Below are 16,391 nucleotides of genomic sequence, written 5' to 3' on the forward strand. Positions count from 1 at the left end.
GACGGTGGGAACTGCGTCGCCTGTGGTGGCTCAGGCAGCAGCCGCCGCCCCCAGAGCTGCAGCAGCCGCCGCCCCCAGAGCTGGAGCCGCAGCAGGAAGAGACTGGGGGGCACTTGGGGGGGCACTTTGGGGGGCACTTGGGCGCGGGACACTTGGGAGGGGGCTGGCACTGCTGCTGGTTCTGCTGGCAGGACATCTCAGCTGGCGGGGTCAGGAGCTGAGGGAGAGTCACACAGCGAGTCAGACCTAGGACACACAGAGCCCTCCTGCCCCTTCCTGTTCTTAGCATCACTTCTAGCACCCTTATTGTGAAAGTCTTGAAATCAGACATAGGAAAATCATTTCTGACAATTTTATCACTCTTACTGGTGTACCATGTGCCTTGTTTCACAGAGTCACGTTTCAGTCCCATTTGGAATGTTGTCAACAATATCATGCCCAAATATGTAGAGAAAATTGATGCTTATTAACATTTCCTTAGTGTCAGAAAAAAGACCAGAAAATAAATTGGCTCCAGGCCAGCTTTCATTTTCTCACATCACTAAGAATCTTGCAGATATCTAGTGTAGGGACCATTTTAGCACTGAATGCCTCTTAAAGGAAAAGGCAAAAGCATTCTCTCTTGGAAGGATTTCTGATATGTTTTGGTTTTGCAGAATATAGAAAATCATAACTGCAAAGGCCTTGGAGTCAATTTGTCCCAACCAATTCAATTTATAAATGGAAGAAACTGAAAGGAAAAAAGGCAAATTCACTGGCCCAGTGCTAGTCACTAGTTTGTCTCAGTTCTGTTCCCAGACTCCCTGACTCCTAACCCAGGGCTCTAATGCACATGGTCCTTCTCCTAAGGACTGCTTCCCAGGCAAACCCCAGGGTTTCTCAGCTCCAGTGTGCCCCCAGTTCCCACTATGGACCTTCTTGTTGGAGTCTAAACAGATCCACAGGTGTCTCTGATTCTCTCTTCTGTTAAGTACCAACATCCTCAACACACTGTCTCTGCAACTGGGTCTGGTTGTATTTCCAAAACTATATTCCCACTATGCAACCACTCCAGCATAATCTAGCCATCAATGTTTTCATTCCCTAAAACAAGAGAAACATACCCAGCAACTGCGAACAATCTGCTGTTTCCAAAACTCTAGCATACAGCACACAAACCTCTTCCTAGTTGCTCTGGGTCTCTCTCACCCATCCCACCCTGGCCCTCCTGATTCAGATTTTCTTGGTCCTCATCCTTCCAACCACAGCCCAAGGCCTTGTCTGCCCCCTGCTCTGGTCTGAGCTCCCTCTGTGGAAGGCTCTGCTCTCAGTCCCAGGGGGCACTTACCGGTGCACAGGCAGCACTGGGTCTGTCAGCACCTCAGGAGAGGAGTGCTTGGAAGGGCTCTGGCCCCAAGGCCCTTTATGCTGGCCTTGGGCTCTGCCCCCAGCCTGTGAGACAGGGCCCCAGTTTGACATGTCCCACCTCCTGCCACCCACATGGTCCTGTGACAGGTAATGACTGGCAGCTCCTCCCTGCCTCCCTTTAGAGACCTCAAGGCATCTCCCCCCAGCTAGGAAAGTACCTGCTTATAATGGGGACTGTGTAGGTCAAAATGAACATCCCCATTCCTGGAGTCCTCTGTTGTATTTTTTTCTATGGAAGGCGTCTTTTTTCTATGGAAGGCCTTCTAGTCACATTTATGGACCTGGTCACATAGCCCCTCCTTTCTTTCCACCCTAGATAGTAATTTTTCACCTGGACCTTTGGGTTTTTTTTTTTTTTAAGTTTTTATTTAAATTTCAGTTAGTTAATATACAATGTTATAATTGGTTTCAGGTGTACAATATGGTGATTCAGTACTTCCATATATCACTCAATACTCATCACAAGTGCCCTCCTTAATCCCCATCACCTATTTCACCCATCCCCCCACCCACCTCCCCTCTGGTAACCATTAGTTTGTTCTCTATAGTTAAGAGTCTGTTTCTTGCTTTCTCTCTCTGTCTCTCTTCCTCTCTTCTTCTCTCTTGTTTTTTCGCTTTGCTGTTTGTTTTGTTTCTTAAATTCCACAGATGAGTGAAATCATATGGTTTCATCTAAACCTTTGAATCTACATGGCTTGGGTGAAAATCTACATGTCTAAGTTGTGAGGGGTGGTGTGTATAGCATAGTGGTTGAGAAAATAGGCTTTAGGACCTCACCAAAGTATTCAACTTCTTTGAACCTCACAATATAGATCTTTTAAATGTAGATAATGATAGAAATGTCTTTTTTGCAGGATCTACATATTAGTTAAGACGGCAAAGGGGAAGTAGGCAAGATAGTATGTGGTACTTGGTGACACTCAGGAAATAGATAGATGGATAGATAGACCAAAAAAAAGAGAGAAATAGATGTAAACATGGATTTTTAATGGACGGGGAATTTTTTAGGCCATGGACACCTTTAGTAGCTACATCTTGTTCAAACTAAATGCCATTTTTTCCTCCCATATATCTCAATGAGTTTGGTTTGATGAATGTAGATCAGGAAAGGGATACTGAAGGTGAGCATATTGCCCATAATGCCTGAAAATTATAGCCTGAAAAGAATTCACAGTTTCCTGGAGGCAAATTGAAGGGAGGAGGTAAAATAAAAATGGAAAGGGTGAAGAGAAGGGAGCAGCCCAAGAGGTGACCTGATAGCACTACTTGAAGTGGTGCTGGTCTACCTGGCATACCTAAGAACAGACACACTCAGTATTCAAGTTAAAATTGTTTACATTGTTGCAATATGAATTACCTGTGTTTCCATGCTCAAAAATAACCAACTGGAAATTCTAAAAATGAAAAACATAGTCTCTGAAAAATTAAATATGTTCAAAATTAAATACAATGTCAAAAATTTATTGGATGGTCTTAGTAGATTGTAAACAGCAGAAGAACAGATTGGTAAATTTCAACTTGAAGAATTGAATTGAAAAGAGGGGAAAAATACAAAACAATGAACAGATGAATGGTTATCTGTTGAATTATAGCAAATAGTCCAACACTCACATATTTAGAGTTTCTGAAAGAGAATAAAGAGAGTGAGGGATATATTTTTAAATAATGATCAATTTTCCAAATTTCATGTAAACTATCAAGATGCAGGCAGGCCAGGTCTGAAGACCCAGAGGGGGTCCCACATGACCAGCTGAGAGGATCCCTGGCTACACACAGGATAGAAATCAAATGTGAGGCAGGAGGAAGGGAAAGCAGAGTTTATTGAAGGCATAGGGAGAGTGCAGGTACAGACAGAGTGTCTAGGAGACTCAGAAAGGAGAGAGAGTCTCATCTTTGTCCAGGGTCTGGTATACATGTCCTGTCAGGTATCCAGGAACTGACTGGAACAAAGGTGATGGCCCAACTGTTATTCCTTGGAGCCAGGGTGTCTTGGCATCAAGATGTCTAGCACTAGTGGTCTAAAATATTCATATGATGGCTTTATCCACTCATCCTCACCTGGTCCTTCCTTAGATGTTATCTGTTCTAAATAAATCATTAACTCCTTGCCCCTTAGGAGGAGGACATATGCATTCTGAGGCATGTACAAAGTGAGGTGGTGATGCAGGTCCTAGCAAGAATAGAAGCAGGAAAAGGAGCAAAAAGCAGAATTTTATGGAGACCTTCAGTTTCCCTATCTCAATAGGACTAAAAAACTAATACATCCCAAGCAGGATAAAAAAAAAGAAATACAGTAAGTGGTACAGCATGTCCAGAAAAAGGATACAACTTAGTCTTGGAAAAGATGTGAGTGAGGGGAATTCTAAGGAAGGGTGTCTGGGAAAGATTTGTCAAAGAGGCTTTGACTCATGGAGGCTGGAGGTTGGGGGTCGGAGGACATTCCAGGGAGAAGCAGCAGTGTGAGAATAGATACAGGCAACAGGATGCAGGTGGTCTTTTGTGAGTGTGAGTGATCCAGCCTGACTGGAATGTAGGGCATGTGTGCTGGAGCTGGGAGAAAGAGTGAGGACAGGGGAAGGCTAAAGAGAAATAAATGGAAGGCTGGGTGGTAGGGAGACCTTTGCCAGGGTCAGTCACTTGGGTTTTATTGAATGTTTACCAGAAATCCATGGAAGGTCTTAGTTTAATTTTATTATTGCAAGATATATGGTTGTCATTTTAGCAGGTAAGGATAATCACATTAGCACTGGGTCCCAATACAGAAGGGGACTGTGTAAGAGACCCTGGGACAGAGGACAACAGCAGCAGGGATCAAGATGAGAAAATACCGGGGCGCTTGGGTGGCTCAGTCGGTTAAGTGGCTGCCTTCGGCTCAGGTCATAATCCCAGGGTCCTGGGATCGAGCCCCACGTCAGGCTCCCTGCTCCGTGGAGAGCCTGCTTCTTCCTCTCCCTGCTGTTCTGCCTACTTGTGCTCTCTCTCTCTCTGTCAAATAAATAAAATCCTTAAAAAAAAAAAAAAAGATGAGAAAATACCACTGCCACAATCCCCTAAATGTTACTGCAGATTCATGATCCCTTATTCCATCCAAAGGTCTCTGGAAATGAATTTCTTGTCCAATTGTTGATGACACCCATTTGGAGGCAAAAAACTGACCTGACCTGACAGTGAGATGGCTTCACCTTACTGTGAATATTCATGTGTTTTGTTGCAGAGGTATTAATGGCCTTCTCAAAGGGGCAGGAGTCCTGAAGCCATGGGTTTGGGGGATCTGAACAACACACTGTGCCTACCCAAGATGTGGTAGACTCCTTGGTTTGAATTGCATGGTGATGGGGTTGTGTATGGCTAAGTCTGAAGTATGCCTGTAGTGTTACTAATAAATTCTGTTCACTGCACTACCCCTCTTAAAAAAATAGTTCTGAACCTCATCTGGTACCAAGGGTACCAGAGGCTTGTTTTGTTCAGTCAGAAATCCAGGAAGTGTTTCCAGTGAGCATAGTCTGGAAGAGATTATGGTCTATAGTATTTACATTCTTTGGTCACTAGAGGAATACAGAAATCTAACATTTTCCAAGAGTATCAACTTATGGCTAATAATCACTTCTTTAACTAAGGAAGCCTTGCTGTGCCAGTTTGTCCAAATTCTGAGTTGAGCAAGGCTCAGGTTCTCTCCATTTTTAACTGACAGCTCAAGATTTTCCCAACTCAATCACACCATCAACCTCAATTCATAATGCATTCTTATACAGTATTTTTTTTTTTTTTACTTATTCTCAACTATTGTATTGTATTCGGTGAGGAATCCAGGAAAACAGAAATGTGGGCATGCTTATTGAACACTTTCCTAGGGCCTTTGTACATTTTTCTCTCTTTTATCTATGAATCCTATTAACCAACCATCAATAAAAATTTAATCTTTTCGGGGCACCTGGGTGACTCAGTCGTTAAGCGCCTGCCTTCAGCTCAGGTCATGATCCCAGGGTCCTGGGATAGAGCCCCGTATGGGACTCCCTGCTCCGTGGGAAGCCTGCTTCTCCCTCTCCCACTCCCCTGCTTGTGTTCCCTCTCTCACCTGTCAAATAAATAAAATAAAATCTTTAAAAAAATTTTTATTCTTTTTGTGTAAAAACGTCCTGTGTTCTTTTTTTTTTTTAAGATTTTATTTATTTATTTAATTGACAGAGAGAGACACACACAGCGAGAGAGGGAACACAAGCCCGGGGAGTGGGAGAGGGAGAAGCAGGCTTCCCGCGGAGCAGGGAGCCGGATGCGGGGCTCGATCCCAGGACCCTGGGATCATGACGCGGGCCGAAGGCAGTCGCCCAACCAACTGAGCCACCCAGGCGCCCCAAAATGTCCTGTGTTCTGATTTTTCAAGACAATGTAAATTCTTGCTTACAATTTTTTTCAGATTGCCACTGGCACTCCTTAGCAGACCCAGCAGAAGAGTTAGAAAGGGAGTATTCTGAGCTATTGGATAAATTTGCCAAAAAATTATAATGACAGTCACAGCCAATCTACTCATAATCGCCCTAATAGCCAAGATAATCTACTCTTCCATAATCAATACTCAGTTCCCTTGATGAAAAATAAGAAGTTTTGTGGATCCTTGAAGCTGGAATCCTTTGCCTGTACTCCTGCCTTACATCAACAGAACCCTTTTATTGTTAATGGATGGGAGTCTTTTGGGATGGAGGTGAGGGCAGGATAGCATTCTCCGTGGGATTGGGAATGTCTTAAGGGCAAGGCCAGAGTTTCTTTCCTCTAATTCAATGGTTCTTATTAAAGGATGATGGGTAGATTTTGTATACTCCTATCCCATGCCCCCAGGAGGGAGAATTTGACAATCTGCAGAGGCCTTTAGTCATCACAGCTGGTGGGGAGGGCTTGTGTTTGATACTGTCATCTAGTGGGTAGAGGCCAGGGATGCTACTTAATATCCTACAATGTGCTCCCATGACAAAGAATTATCCCTACCAAAATGTCACTAGTGCTGAGGGTGGGAAACCCTGCTTTGCTGCAGAAGGATTAAGACTATGCTCACTGGAAACACTTCCTGGATTTCTGACTGAACAAAACAAGCCCCTGAAGAATGTTGATGAGATGTTATGGAAAGAACTTATAATTTAAATGATTGCCCAATCCAGCCTTTTTATCCAGGCTGGGTCAAGTCAGAAGGCCTTTCAATGACTAAGGGCGCAATCTTGATTCAAGTCTTAAAAATATTTCTGATTGATTGAGAGCCTCCCCTCCCTGGTACTTCCTCTCCTGCTGGCTAACCTAAAGAACGATGTCATTGGCAAACTGGCTGAATGGCATCAACACACTGATGACCATTTTTGATTGCAGCTCACCTCACTATCCTTGAAGCCAACATTCACCTTGGCATCTGAGCAAACTATCCCCAAATCTCTTATTCCTTCTAGATTCAGCTTCCCTCCTGAGCCATTTCCCACCACCCATCCCCCAACCCTCTTCTGTCTGCCCTCCCATGTCCCTTCACTCCTTCAATTCTGTCTCCTCCATGCCTCCCTTGACTTGCCCCAGCTGACCACATCCATTTCTGTTTGTGCTTCCCCTGTCTGCCTGTCCAGGCTTTCTTGGGCCTGGACTTGGCCTGCTTTTTTGGCCAACCTCCCTCATCAGATGGGCCAATCATCATCTCTTCCCTGTACTTCTCCCCTTAGGGGTGAACATTTCACTGCTAAAGGCAGATATATTTGTAGTGTTTTATAATATGCAAAGTGTATGTAACTTAAATAACCTATTTAATCCTGTGTGACACAGACAGGGGTATATTACAGGGGTACATTTTTCTTTTAACCACATTTTATAAATGAAGGAACTATGTGTCAGGGAAATGGCCAAAGCTAAGACCTCTCTGCTAGTAAGTTGGGATCCAGCTCATACCTCATGATGCCTTTCCTATGCCCTTTCTATTCCTGCATGCTGGCTCACAGTTCCATACCACTCTGGGCCCCTTTCTCCCACACACCAGCTCAGTCCTCTTCCCCTTCTTATGCTGTCTGTGATGCCTGCCCAGAATATCTCCATTGCTATATTTGTTCTTATTTCCAAAGCAGTTTGTATATTTTAATGTTACATATTTTTTTAAATATGTCCATTTTTTATCTGTTTTCCTCTGCTAGAGTATCAGTTCCTTGAGAACAAGCATCTTTGTCTATTTCATTCATTAATATGTCTCAAGCATCCAGAATACTGCCTGACACATAGTAAAAACTCAGTATTTGACTAAGTGTTTGTTGAATGCAGGAGTAACAGTGCATTCCATTTCCACACAGTTCTGATTATTAAATTATTCCCTTTATTTCTAGTCAGAAATTTCCATCCATTGGATTTAAGCTCTTGAGTTTTACTTTTTCTGAAAGAAAGCCTTTCAAATAATGGAAGAGAGAGAGCAACATGCTACTTCTTGGAAAATACATTAGGGGCACTTGGGAGGCTTAGTCGGTTAAGCATCTGACTCTTGATTTTGGCTCAGGGTTGTGAGAAGGAGCCCCAGGTCAAGCTCCATATCCAGCCCCATGCTGGGCATGGAGCCTGCTTAAGATTCTCTCTCTCCCCCTCTCCCTCCACACCTTCCCTCCTCTCTCCTGCTCTCTAAAAAATAAAATAAAATATAACATTATTCTTCCTTCCACAGGAGGGAAAATCAAGTTTTGGAGCAAGATAAGCCTGGGCTTAGATTCTAGCATTATCAGGTCTTAGATGTGTGACCAGACAATCAGTAGATGTGTGTGTGACACACTGTCTATAAATTGGAGTAAATAATAGCATCTTTTCAAGTTGTGAGTATGAGGAAGGATGTAGGTTTCCTGTCTCAGGTGATGGCTGATGCATAATTGGCTGACACATCATCCTCCAGCCTCGCTCCCATTGGACCACTGTGGACCAAGGAGAGCAACACTATCATGACTAACTATGAAGAACAAGAGCTCATCACCATGTGCCACAGACAATCACACACTTGCCCCATGCTAAGATTTTAATTAACCAAACTTTTCTCCATATGTGTGGCTCTGCATATATCTACTCATCTTCTACAAGTGCAGGAGAACTTTAACTTAACTCAGAATTTCACCTTTATCTTAATTACATTTTATCTTGTCAGATTAGGTCCATTATTCTAACCCATGTTGACAGACATGTTCTTCAATCCTCCCTCATAACTTGAAATCACTTGAAATTTTAGGTCAGTTTCCTCTCAAGTCTTACTCTAAAATATTAAGAAGTTCGTTAGAGCAGGATGAAGATGGACATGTTTGGAACTAGGAATGATGGTCATGTAAGGAGGAAATATTCCTCCCTGCATTGTCTGTCATTGATATCAGTTTAATGACAATGGCATACCTGTTATTGTCTCTTCCTGGAACTCTCTCCTCTCTTCTCCATTCATTAGATAACTCCCACCAATCTTTCACACCTCTGACTGTAGGCACCTCTTCTAGGCACTTGAGCCACTTAAGTGCCCCTCCTACAGGTTTCCATGGTGCCCTGTGCCTCCCATGTTCAAGCTCTCATAAACTCTATTGTCTCTCAAATTCAAGGTAGGCAAGACACTGCCTTACTCACCATTGTATTTCTAGGACCAAGCACAATTCCTGGCAGATAGCTAGGTCTCAATAAATTTTTGTAAAGTGAACAGATGTGTTAATATAAGTTGATAAATGGTTTTCTTCCTGACAGATATAACATTCGAGAATAGAGGAAAGATGTTACCCTAGCTCAGGGTTCCTATGACAAGATGTGGTAAGGAACATGATGGGTGGGTTTGGCATAGCTTGGGTTATTCCTAGCCTTCTAGATACTTCTAGTTTAGTCTTCCAGATCAGGAAGCTTCATCTTTTGGAGGAATGAGTTTGATGGTCCCCAGTGATGGGGAAGCCCATGGATCATCATGCATCACCCTCTCTTCCTAACTAGTTTCAAGACACAGGCATGCGGATCCTCTGGACGTCCAACTCAGCCAGAAATCAGGAGTATGATATGGCCAGGGACCAAGTCTTGTTCACCACCTGGCTATTCTCCTATATGTTGTGTACACTGTCTGTCTTCTGATTACTACTATCTACATATCTATTCCGTTATAAAGAGCTGAGCTATTCCCTTATGCATTACAGTTCTATTTGCTTATTCATCCAGGACCATTCTAGTCTGTAGAACAAACTATGGATTGTGGAATTCCTCCCTCTTAATGGTTAGGTAATGCCTGGATAAAGGAGGTATATACCAAAACTAGGCCTATCTTCTCCCAGTAAAAATCTGTAACATATATCAGACAACCCCTTTCCCTTAGCCATGCACAAGAGCCTAATTCTGGGTTTGGGGGGTGGCAGTGGTTATGGATTTAACAGAGAGGAAAGAAGAGACTCTTTGGTCCTGCAGTGCTCCTAGACTGAGGAGTAGAAAATTTGACTCTCACATAGGGTAATTACATAAAACTTTTCATAAAAAACAGTTAGTGGTCAGCCCCATTTTTGCCACCATGTCCACCTCCTTCTCGTGCTATGGCCAGATGTGTGCAAGTTTCAATTCTCCTTGCAGATATTGAGTAAGCTCCCTCACACCCCTGGGTATCACTACAGCAATGGTTTCTATCTCAGCTGATCAGAATAATTTTCAGATGGAGGTCCCAGATTCTCTCTCTAGAGAATATTCACTTTAAATAGGTCTGGGGATGGATCTGGGGGTTCTGTGTCTTTAAGTGGGTTCCCAGGTCATTCCACCCTAGCCTAGTACCTGTGACAAAGAGCAACTGTGGCTAACCCACTTGGTCTGGAAGGAACTTCTGAGAACATCTAGTGCAATTCCCTCATTCTACAGTGAAGATGCTAATCCCAGGGAGGAAGGCTTAGAAAGAGGGAAAGGATAGAAAACTACACACAGATATAAGAAGGATTCCAGGGTGGGAGGCATGGTCTTTAGACCCAATCTCTCTTACATTCATTCAGACCAACTAGCCCCTCATCTCTGGAAGACAGGTCCAAGGATTGAATGCCAAGCCTAGGAGCATGCTTGACCTCTGTTTCATACTGTTTGTGATTTGCCTGATGCACTGGCATTTCTGGGCAACAGTCTATTCACCTGAAATGGAAACAACACCATGCAACCTGTGCACTGCTTCAGATTGTTAGTGTGATATTCAAAGAGGAGATTCTCTCACAGGTCTTTGAGCACCTTTAACAGGCTTTTATAAATAGTCTTTTTTACTCTGGAATTCCAATCCCTGGCCCTTCAAGTTTTGTTCAAATGGTTGATATAGAAGGAAAAAGCAGGTCAAGCATGAAAGGGTGGAGGCTGGGGAGTGGAAGGGGTGATTGGAAGAGCTGTCAAAAGCCAAGGCTGAAGGGCCATAGGAGATCTTAACCCATGCTCCTGGGGTTGCAACCCATCACCGCATATATTTTAGAAGCCCCACGCTTTACAGCATACAAACAGATACAGCAGACCCACACTCCTGGGCACTTCTTCCTTCAGAGCTGCCATATGTGGCCTGTAGCTTTTCACAGGTGGCCTACCTAGAGGCTCAAACTTGAGCATGCTGTCAGAAGAGGTGAGAGGACCCAGTTCAGACTAGTGCCCCAGGAGAGAGGAGCACTGGGCTCTGAGCCTCTCTGGCTACCTAAAGAGATGGCACTGAGACTGGCTGGTGCACAGCCCTGGTCTATGAGGGAGCCCCAGGCCCAGCCTGACTCACCCAGAGACACTCTATTCTGCCATCATACAATATCTTTCCATATCCAGGCCTATTTATCCTGGGGAGCCAGAGTCGATCTCCAGAGAACAGAGCAGGTCATGGGTTATTGCAACAAAGAGCCTGTGTGGTGATCTGTACCCTGAACCTGAGGGGGCTGGGGCTTCCTGGGAGTGAATGCCCTTCTCTCCCACCCAGGTCTGTGTTTCTTCTGTTTCTTGAGGGGAAGGACTGCTCCCCACTCATCCTCCAGACAAGAGGGTCCTTGTTTAAGGGTATGTTTGAGAGAACATGGGGAGAGATCTAATGAGAATCCCCCTCTGGGTATTTCAAGCCTCTCTCCACCCCCACTCAGGGGCCTCGGTGATGGAAAAATAGGGGTGTCTCATAGGAGTCATTTGGGCCCTGCCAGGCCCCTGGGGGCTTGTGCCACGGAGCAGATAGAGTCCTAGAGCAGCCTGGATTTGAAAAGAAGAGGCAAAAGTAAAACTGGTAAAAATAACCTGTCCAATAAAAGTATGTTGGAAAAATGACTGGGTTGATACAGGAAATATCTCTGGAAGAGATAGGGACTATGACTGAGATGATTTCCATGTGTAGTAGAAAAGAATGTAGGCTTGGAATTGAGTCTGGCTGTGTGGCTTTGGGCTGTGTGCTTAGGTTTCCAGCTCTGCAAAATGGTGAGATAATAATGCCTGTGTGATGGGTTATTCTGAAAATTAGAGAAGATACAGAAAATCACACACATACATATACATATATTCATGTTCTACATGTATAAGGTATTTTACTAAACTAGTAACAACCAAACATTCTTGGGCATCAGAAACACCTGAATGGCTGGTTAAAACCCGGCTTTCCAGGCCTCACCCCCAGAGTCTCTGCTTCAGTAGGTCTGGGGTGATGCATTTGTATTTGTCACAAAGTCCTACGTTGGTGCTGATGCTGCTGGTCCAGGTACTACCCTGAGAACCAGTGCTCTCGGCTGTAAGCTCTCTGAGAGCAAAGAAGAGTTATTTCTGTCCCTTTTACTAGTGCCTACTTGGTAGGTAGGCAATGAATATTTGCCAGTAAAAAAAATAAATGAACGAATGGACTTTACATAAAGAACCTCAGTTTTCCTTTGCCAGGTGTCTCTTGGGTCTCCACCTCTGACACTGCAGGACCAGATCCCTGGGGCAAGGGAAAGACATCCTGAGAGCCAGGTCTTAGATCTGTGGTGCCCAACTGTGGAACTGAATCTGTGAAGCCAGGCCAGAGCCACTCCCTGCTATCCTCTTAAGAGGATCCCCTTTATCCTCTACAGACCCTGGTGGCCTCGGGGCACTGTCTCCATTTGGGGAAATGTTCTCCTCAAGAGCACTCATTCTACAGCACCCAACTCATAGGCAGTGAGTGGGGAGAAGAGGCACCCCTCTCTCTCCAGCCCCTCCAAGCCCCACCTTCATGCTGCCAAGACCACTCATGCCCAGTGGGATTCAGGAGCGATGGCAACCTTGGGTGCTCCCTTTTTTACAATGTCAAAAAAAAAGAAAAGGGCAAATAGTTTATTCTGAACAAAAGAAGAGTGTATCCTGTGGAATATCACAGAGAACTTCCAGTTCCCCTCAAGCTCCCCTCTCCCTCCTGACACCCACAGCTGGGTGACCTGCCCAACCTAGACGAGTCCTTTACCCCCAGACTGAGGAGCAAGAGTTATTCTTCTTGTTCCCTCATTCCTCCTACCTTTTCATCCAGCTTCTCCCACCAGGAGAAGCCAGGAACACTGAGGGGAAACAGAAAATCCACAAGGAAGCTTACCCGGTTAAGGAAAGTTCAAATCACAGGTACAATATACTCAAGAAAAAAAAAAATTATAAAGAAGCTCATCCCAGAGAGTCAGGAAGGGTAAAAAACAGACATTCTGCAGGACTCAGACTATGAGGGTATCATCTTTATTGTTACATGGCCTCCTTCTCTCCCAGATCCTGGGGTTGCCTATCAGGATAGATCATGGCTCAAGCTGCCAACCCACAAGCTTTGCTGAGCAGCTGTTTTCCCCAGGAGAAACATGGGACTTTAGGGATATTCTCACTCCACTCAAATGGGAGTTTACAACCTTACTGGTCAGGAAAAACAGACACATCTTAAAAGTGAGATAATTCAAGAGACATTGCAAGGCAGTTGCCAAATGGCTGGTATGGACAATGCAATGGGTTCTAGGAAGTCAGTGTAGGCTCCCGTGGGTAGGAACAAACAGAAAAGACTCCAAGGAAAAAGTCTTGAAAGATGGGTTGGATTTCAGAGGCTGGACACAGCAGAGAAGTGGTCTATGCAAGGAGGGTGGGAAGTGAGCAGAGGCTTGGAGGCAGGGACACCTAAGGTATGTTCTGGAGCACACCCATATGTGCCCTGGTGGCCAGACTGGTTTGGCTAGAACTGAGGATGTGTACAGGGGAGGAGCCAGATGTGAGGGTGGAGAGGTGCCTGAAACCCAGGTGTGGATCCTGAGATGACATGCGATGGAGTTTGGACATCACCTCTGCAGCAGGGAGACTGTCTTTGGAGAGATGCACATAGAATGTGTTGGAAATTGAGGTTGTTGGGAAAGGAGGCATGACATTTTCAGGGCAAGAGGTAGGGATGTGTCAACCATGCTTCCTTAAAAATAAGCCCCCTTTGTTCCAACAGAAGAACCTCGTTTCAGTCCAATACAGGTGCCTCCTTGGTCTGCACAATCACTGAAACCCTGTGGCTCTGGAATCCCATCACAAGGTCCAAAGCTGTCACCACTTCCTTGCCACTGGTTATAACCAGCTGGGCCACAGCTGGGGGCCTCAGTGTCTAGGCGGCATGGGCTGGACTCATGACAGCCTCGGTCTGCCCGGCATGGGATTGGATTTGGTCCCGAGCATGGGCTGGGACACCACCGAGGCTCCACACAGGGCTCTGGGCTCGGGCAGGGTGCTGGAAGGGGAATTGGCTCTGGAAGTAAATAAGGTTCTGGGAGCTCACAGGGTTGTGGACATGGACGTGACTCGGGAAATTCACGCTGCACTGGTCTAGGATGTGGGGCTGCGCACGGGTCTGGACATGGTTCTGGACACAGACAGGGTTCGGAACGTTGCCACGGTAGAGGACATGGGCGGGGCTCTGATCTTGCACGTGGTTCTGGGCATGGATATGGCCGTGGAGCAGGATGTGGACATGAACGTGGGGCAGGAAGTGGGCATCGCTGGAGTGATCTCTCTGGACTTTGGTCCAGACGCCGTGGTGGACAGAAACTTGGGAGTGGACGTGACTCTACACGTGGCCTCAGCTCCGGGCAGGAGGCACCCCAGGAGGGTCGTGGGGCACAACTCTCAGAGCAGCGTCTGATGGGGGGAATCCGAACCGGACACTTTTGCGGGGGGACCTGCCTAGGGCAGCAGGGGGAGGAAATCTCTATCCGGCACTTGGGACCACATCTCCGAGAGCAGCCTGAAGTGGGACCCCGAGGACAGCCACTGCTATAGATGGGCTCAGAGCGGCGTGGTGGGGTGCAGTAGTTATAGGAACTCGAAGAACATGCTGATGGCAGCCAGCTGCTGTAGTAGGGCTCAGACCGTCGTGGAGGGGAACAGCTGCGGTAAGAAGGTTGCAGCTGGCGAGGAGGGAGGCATCTGCTGGTGCTCTGGGAGCGACGCTGGGCGGGGAAGCTCCCATAAGAGCCTCGGGCCTGGCACTGGGGTGCGCAAGTTCTAAATGAAGCCCGGGACTGACGCTGGGGGGTGCAGTTGCTGTAGTAAGTCCCGGATTGGAACCGTGGGGCGCAGTTGCTGTAGGAAGCCGGGGACTGACGCTGCAGAACGTATCTGCCATGGGAGCCCTGATACTGGCACGGGGTTGAGAATCTTCCCTGAGTCTGGGAAACTGGGGGACAAGCCACGTAAGCCTGGACAGGCTGAGGAGCTGGACGGGGTACAAAGGTCTGGACTGGGCATTCCACATAAGTTTCTGTATAACAAACTGGAGTACATTCTACATAGCAGGTCTGAACAGGGCATGGAGCTTCACATTGCACACAGGACACCTCAGGCTGGCATGGAGCCTGGCATTGAACACAGGAAATTTGAGACTGGCATGGAGCCTGGCACTTCACCTGGGTGGTCTTAGACTGGCTTGAAGCCTGGCACTTTGCTTGGGTGGTCTTAGACTGGCATGGAGCCTGGCACTTCACCTGCGTAGTCTGGGACTGGCATGGAGCCTGGCATTTTACCTGGGAAACTTGAACTGGGCATGATGTGGGACACTCCACAATTTGCATCTCACAAGGGGCTTGGACCACCGCCTGGCTCTTGGCACTGGGGAACTGGGAGGGGTAGAAGGAGGAACCCTTCACACAGCACTGGGGGAGCGGCAGGCAACCCTGAATCTGCTGCTGGTCACACATGGTTCTGATGCAGGCAGGTGAGTGAGACCTACGGTAGAAAAATCAGTGTCAGGAGAGTGAGTTGTTGGGAAGAAGGGTCTAGGACCAAGGGGAAGACACCCTGCTTCTCCCCTGTACTTTCATCCCCAACTCTCGACCTTTACCCTAGAACACTTACTGAGTTAGATGGACCCAATATTAGTCACCACTGCCCATGAGACCTGTCTTGGATCTACCAAAGGACCTAACTGAAGTCTTGATCTGAGGGAACTTCAAAGGCACAGCCAGGGGAGCAGGCATCCAGGGTCTCCCCTGGAGGGTGGGCGTACCAGTGTCCGACACAAGAGGGTGTTGAAGACAACGGGATTCCTTGTCCTAAGTGGCAGGAGCGCACTCTATAGGAGGTAGAGGTGCTTCTAAGGCTACAGCCCAAAGTGGGGTTTCCACACCCACAGGAGCTTGGATATCCTCACATACATGCAGTGGCAACACACACATGTGCAATCATGTAAAAATGAACATATGGGAGCAAGCATTCAGGCACCATTTGCTCGCAAAACATCCACTGGAAAGTAAAGGACCCAGTCAGTTATTGGGCAGCTCAAACCCAACATATCTACATTCAATATTTTTAGGTGAATTTGTTTAAATGACCCTCATGGACATAGGCAAAACACACACAGACAAAACACACCAGCCTTGGAAAGAACCACCATGGCAACTTGCCCAGGCAGGTTGTTGTTGTAAATCACCTGAAGTTGGACAATCTGCTGGCTTCAGAAATATTTTACCCCAGCCACTCTTAAAGGCAGGGAATGACTGCCTAAGATGGAGTAACCCAAAAAGCGCAAGATTCCTAAATCACAAGACTGGCAT

At 46.2% G+C, this 16,391-nt stretch overlaps 1 protein-coding gene across 1 annotated transcript; it reads right to left on the reverse strand.

Moving 5' to 3' along the window:
* Positions 1-13,045: 13,045 nt before the first annotated feature.
* Positions 13,046-16,391, reverse strand: KPRP (keratinocyte proline rich protein). Its single transcript, XM_006748824.2, has one exon. It carries the CDS (start codon positions 15,534-15,536, stop codon positions 13,767-13,769), a length of 1,770 nt encoding a protein of 589 aa, XP_006748887.1. The 5' UTR covers positions 15,537-16,391; the 3' UTR covers positions 13,046-13,766.

The sequence above is a fragment of the Leptonychotes weddellii genome, chromosome 4 (genome assembly GCF_054177405.1).
Source record: "Leptonychotes weddellii isolate Sample4059 chromosome 4, ASM5417740v2, whole genome shotgun sequence".
In the NCBI taxonomy this organism is placed as follows: Eukaryota; Metazoa; Chordata; class Mammalia; order Carnivora; family Phocidae; genus Leptonychotes; species Leptonychotes weddellii.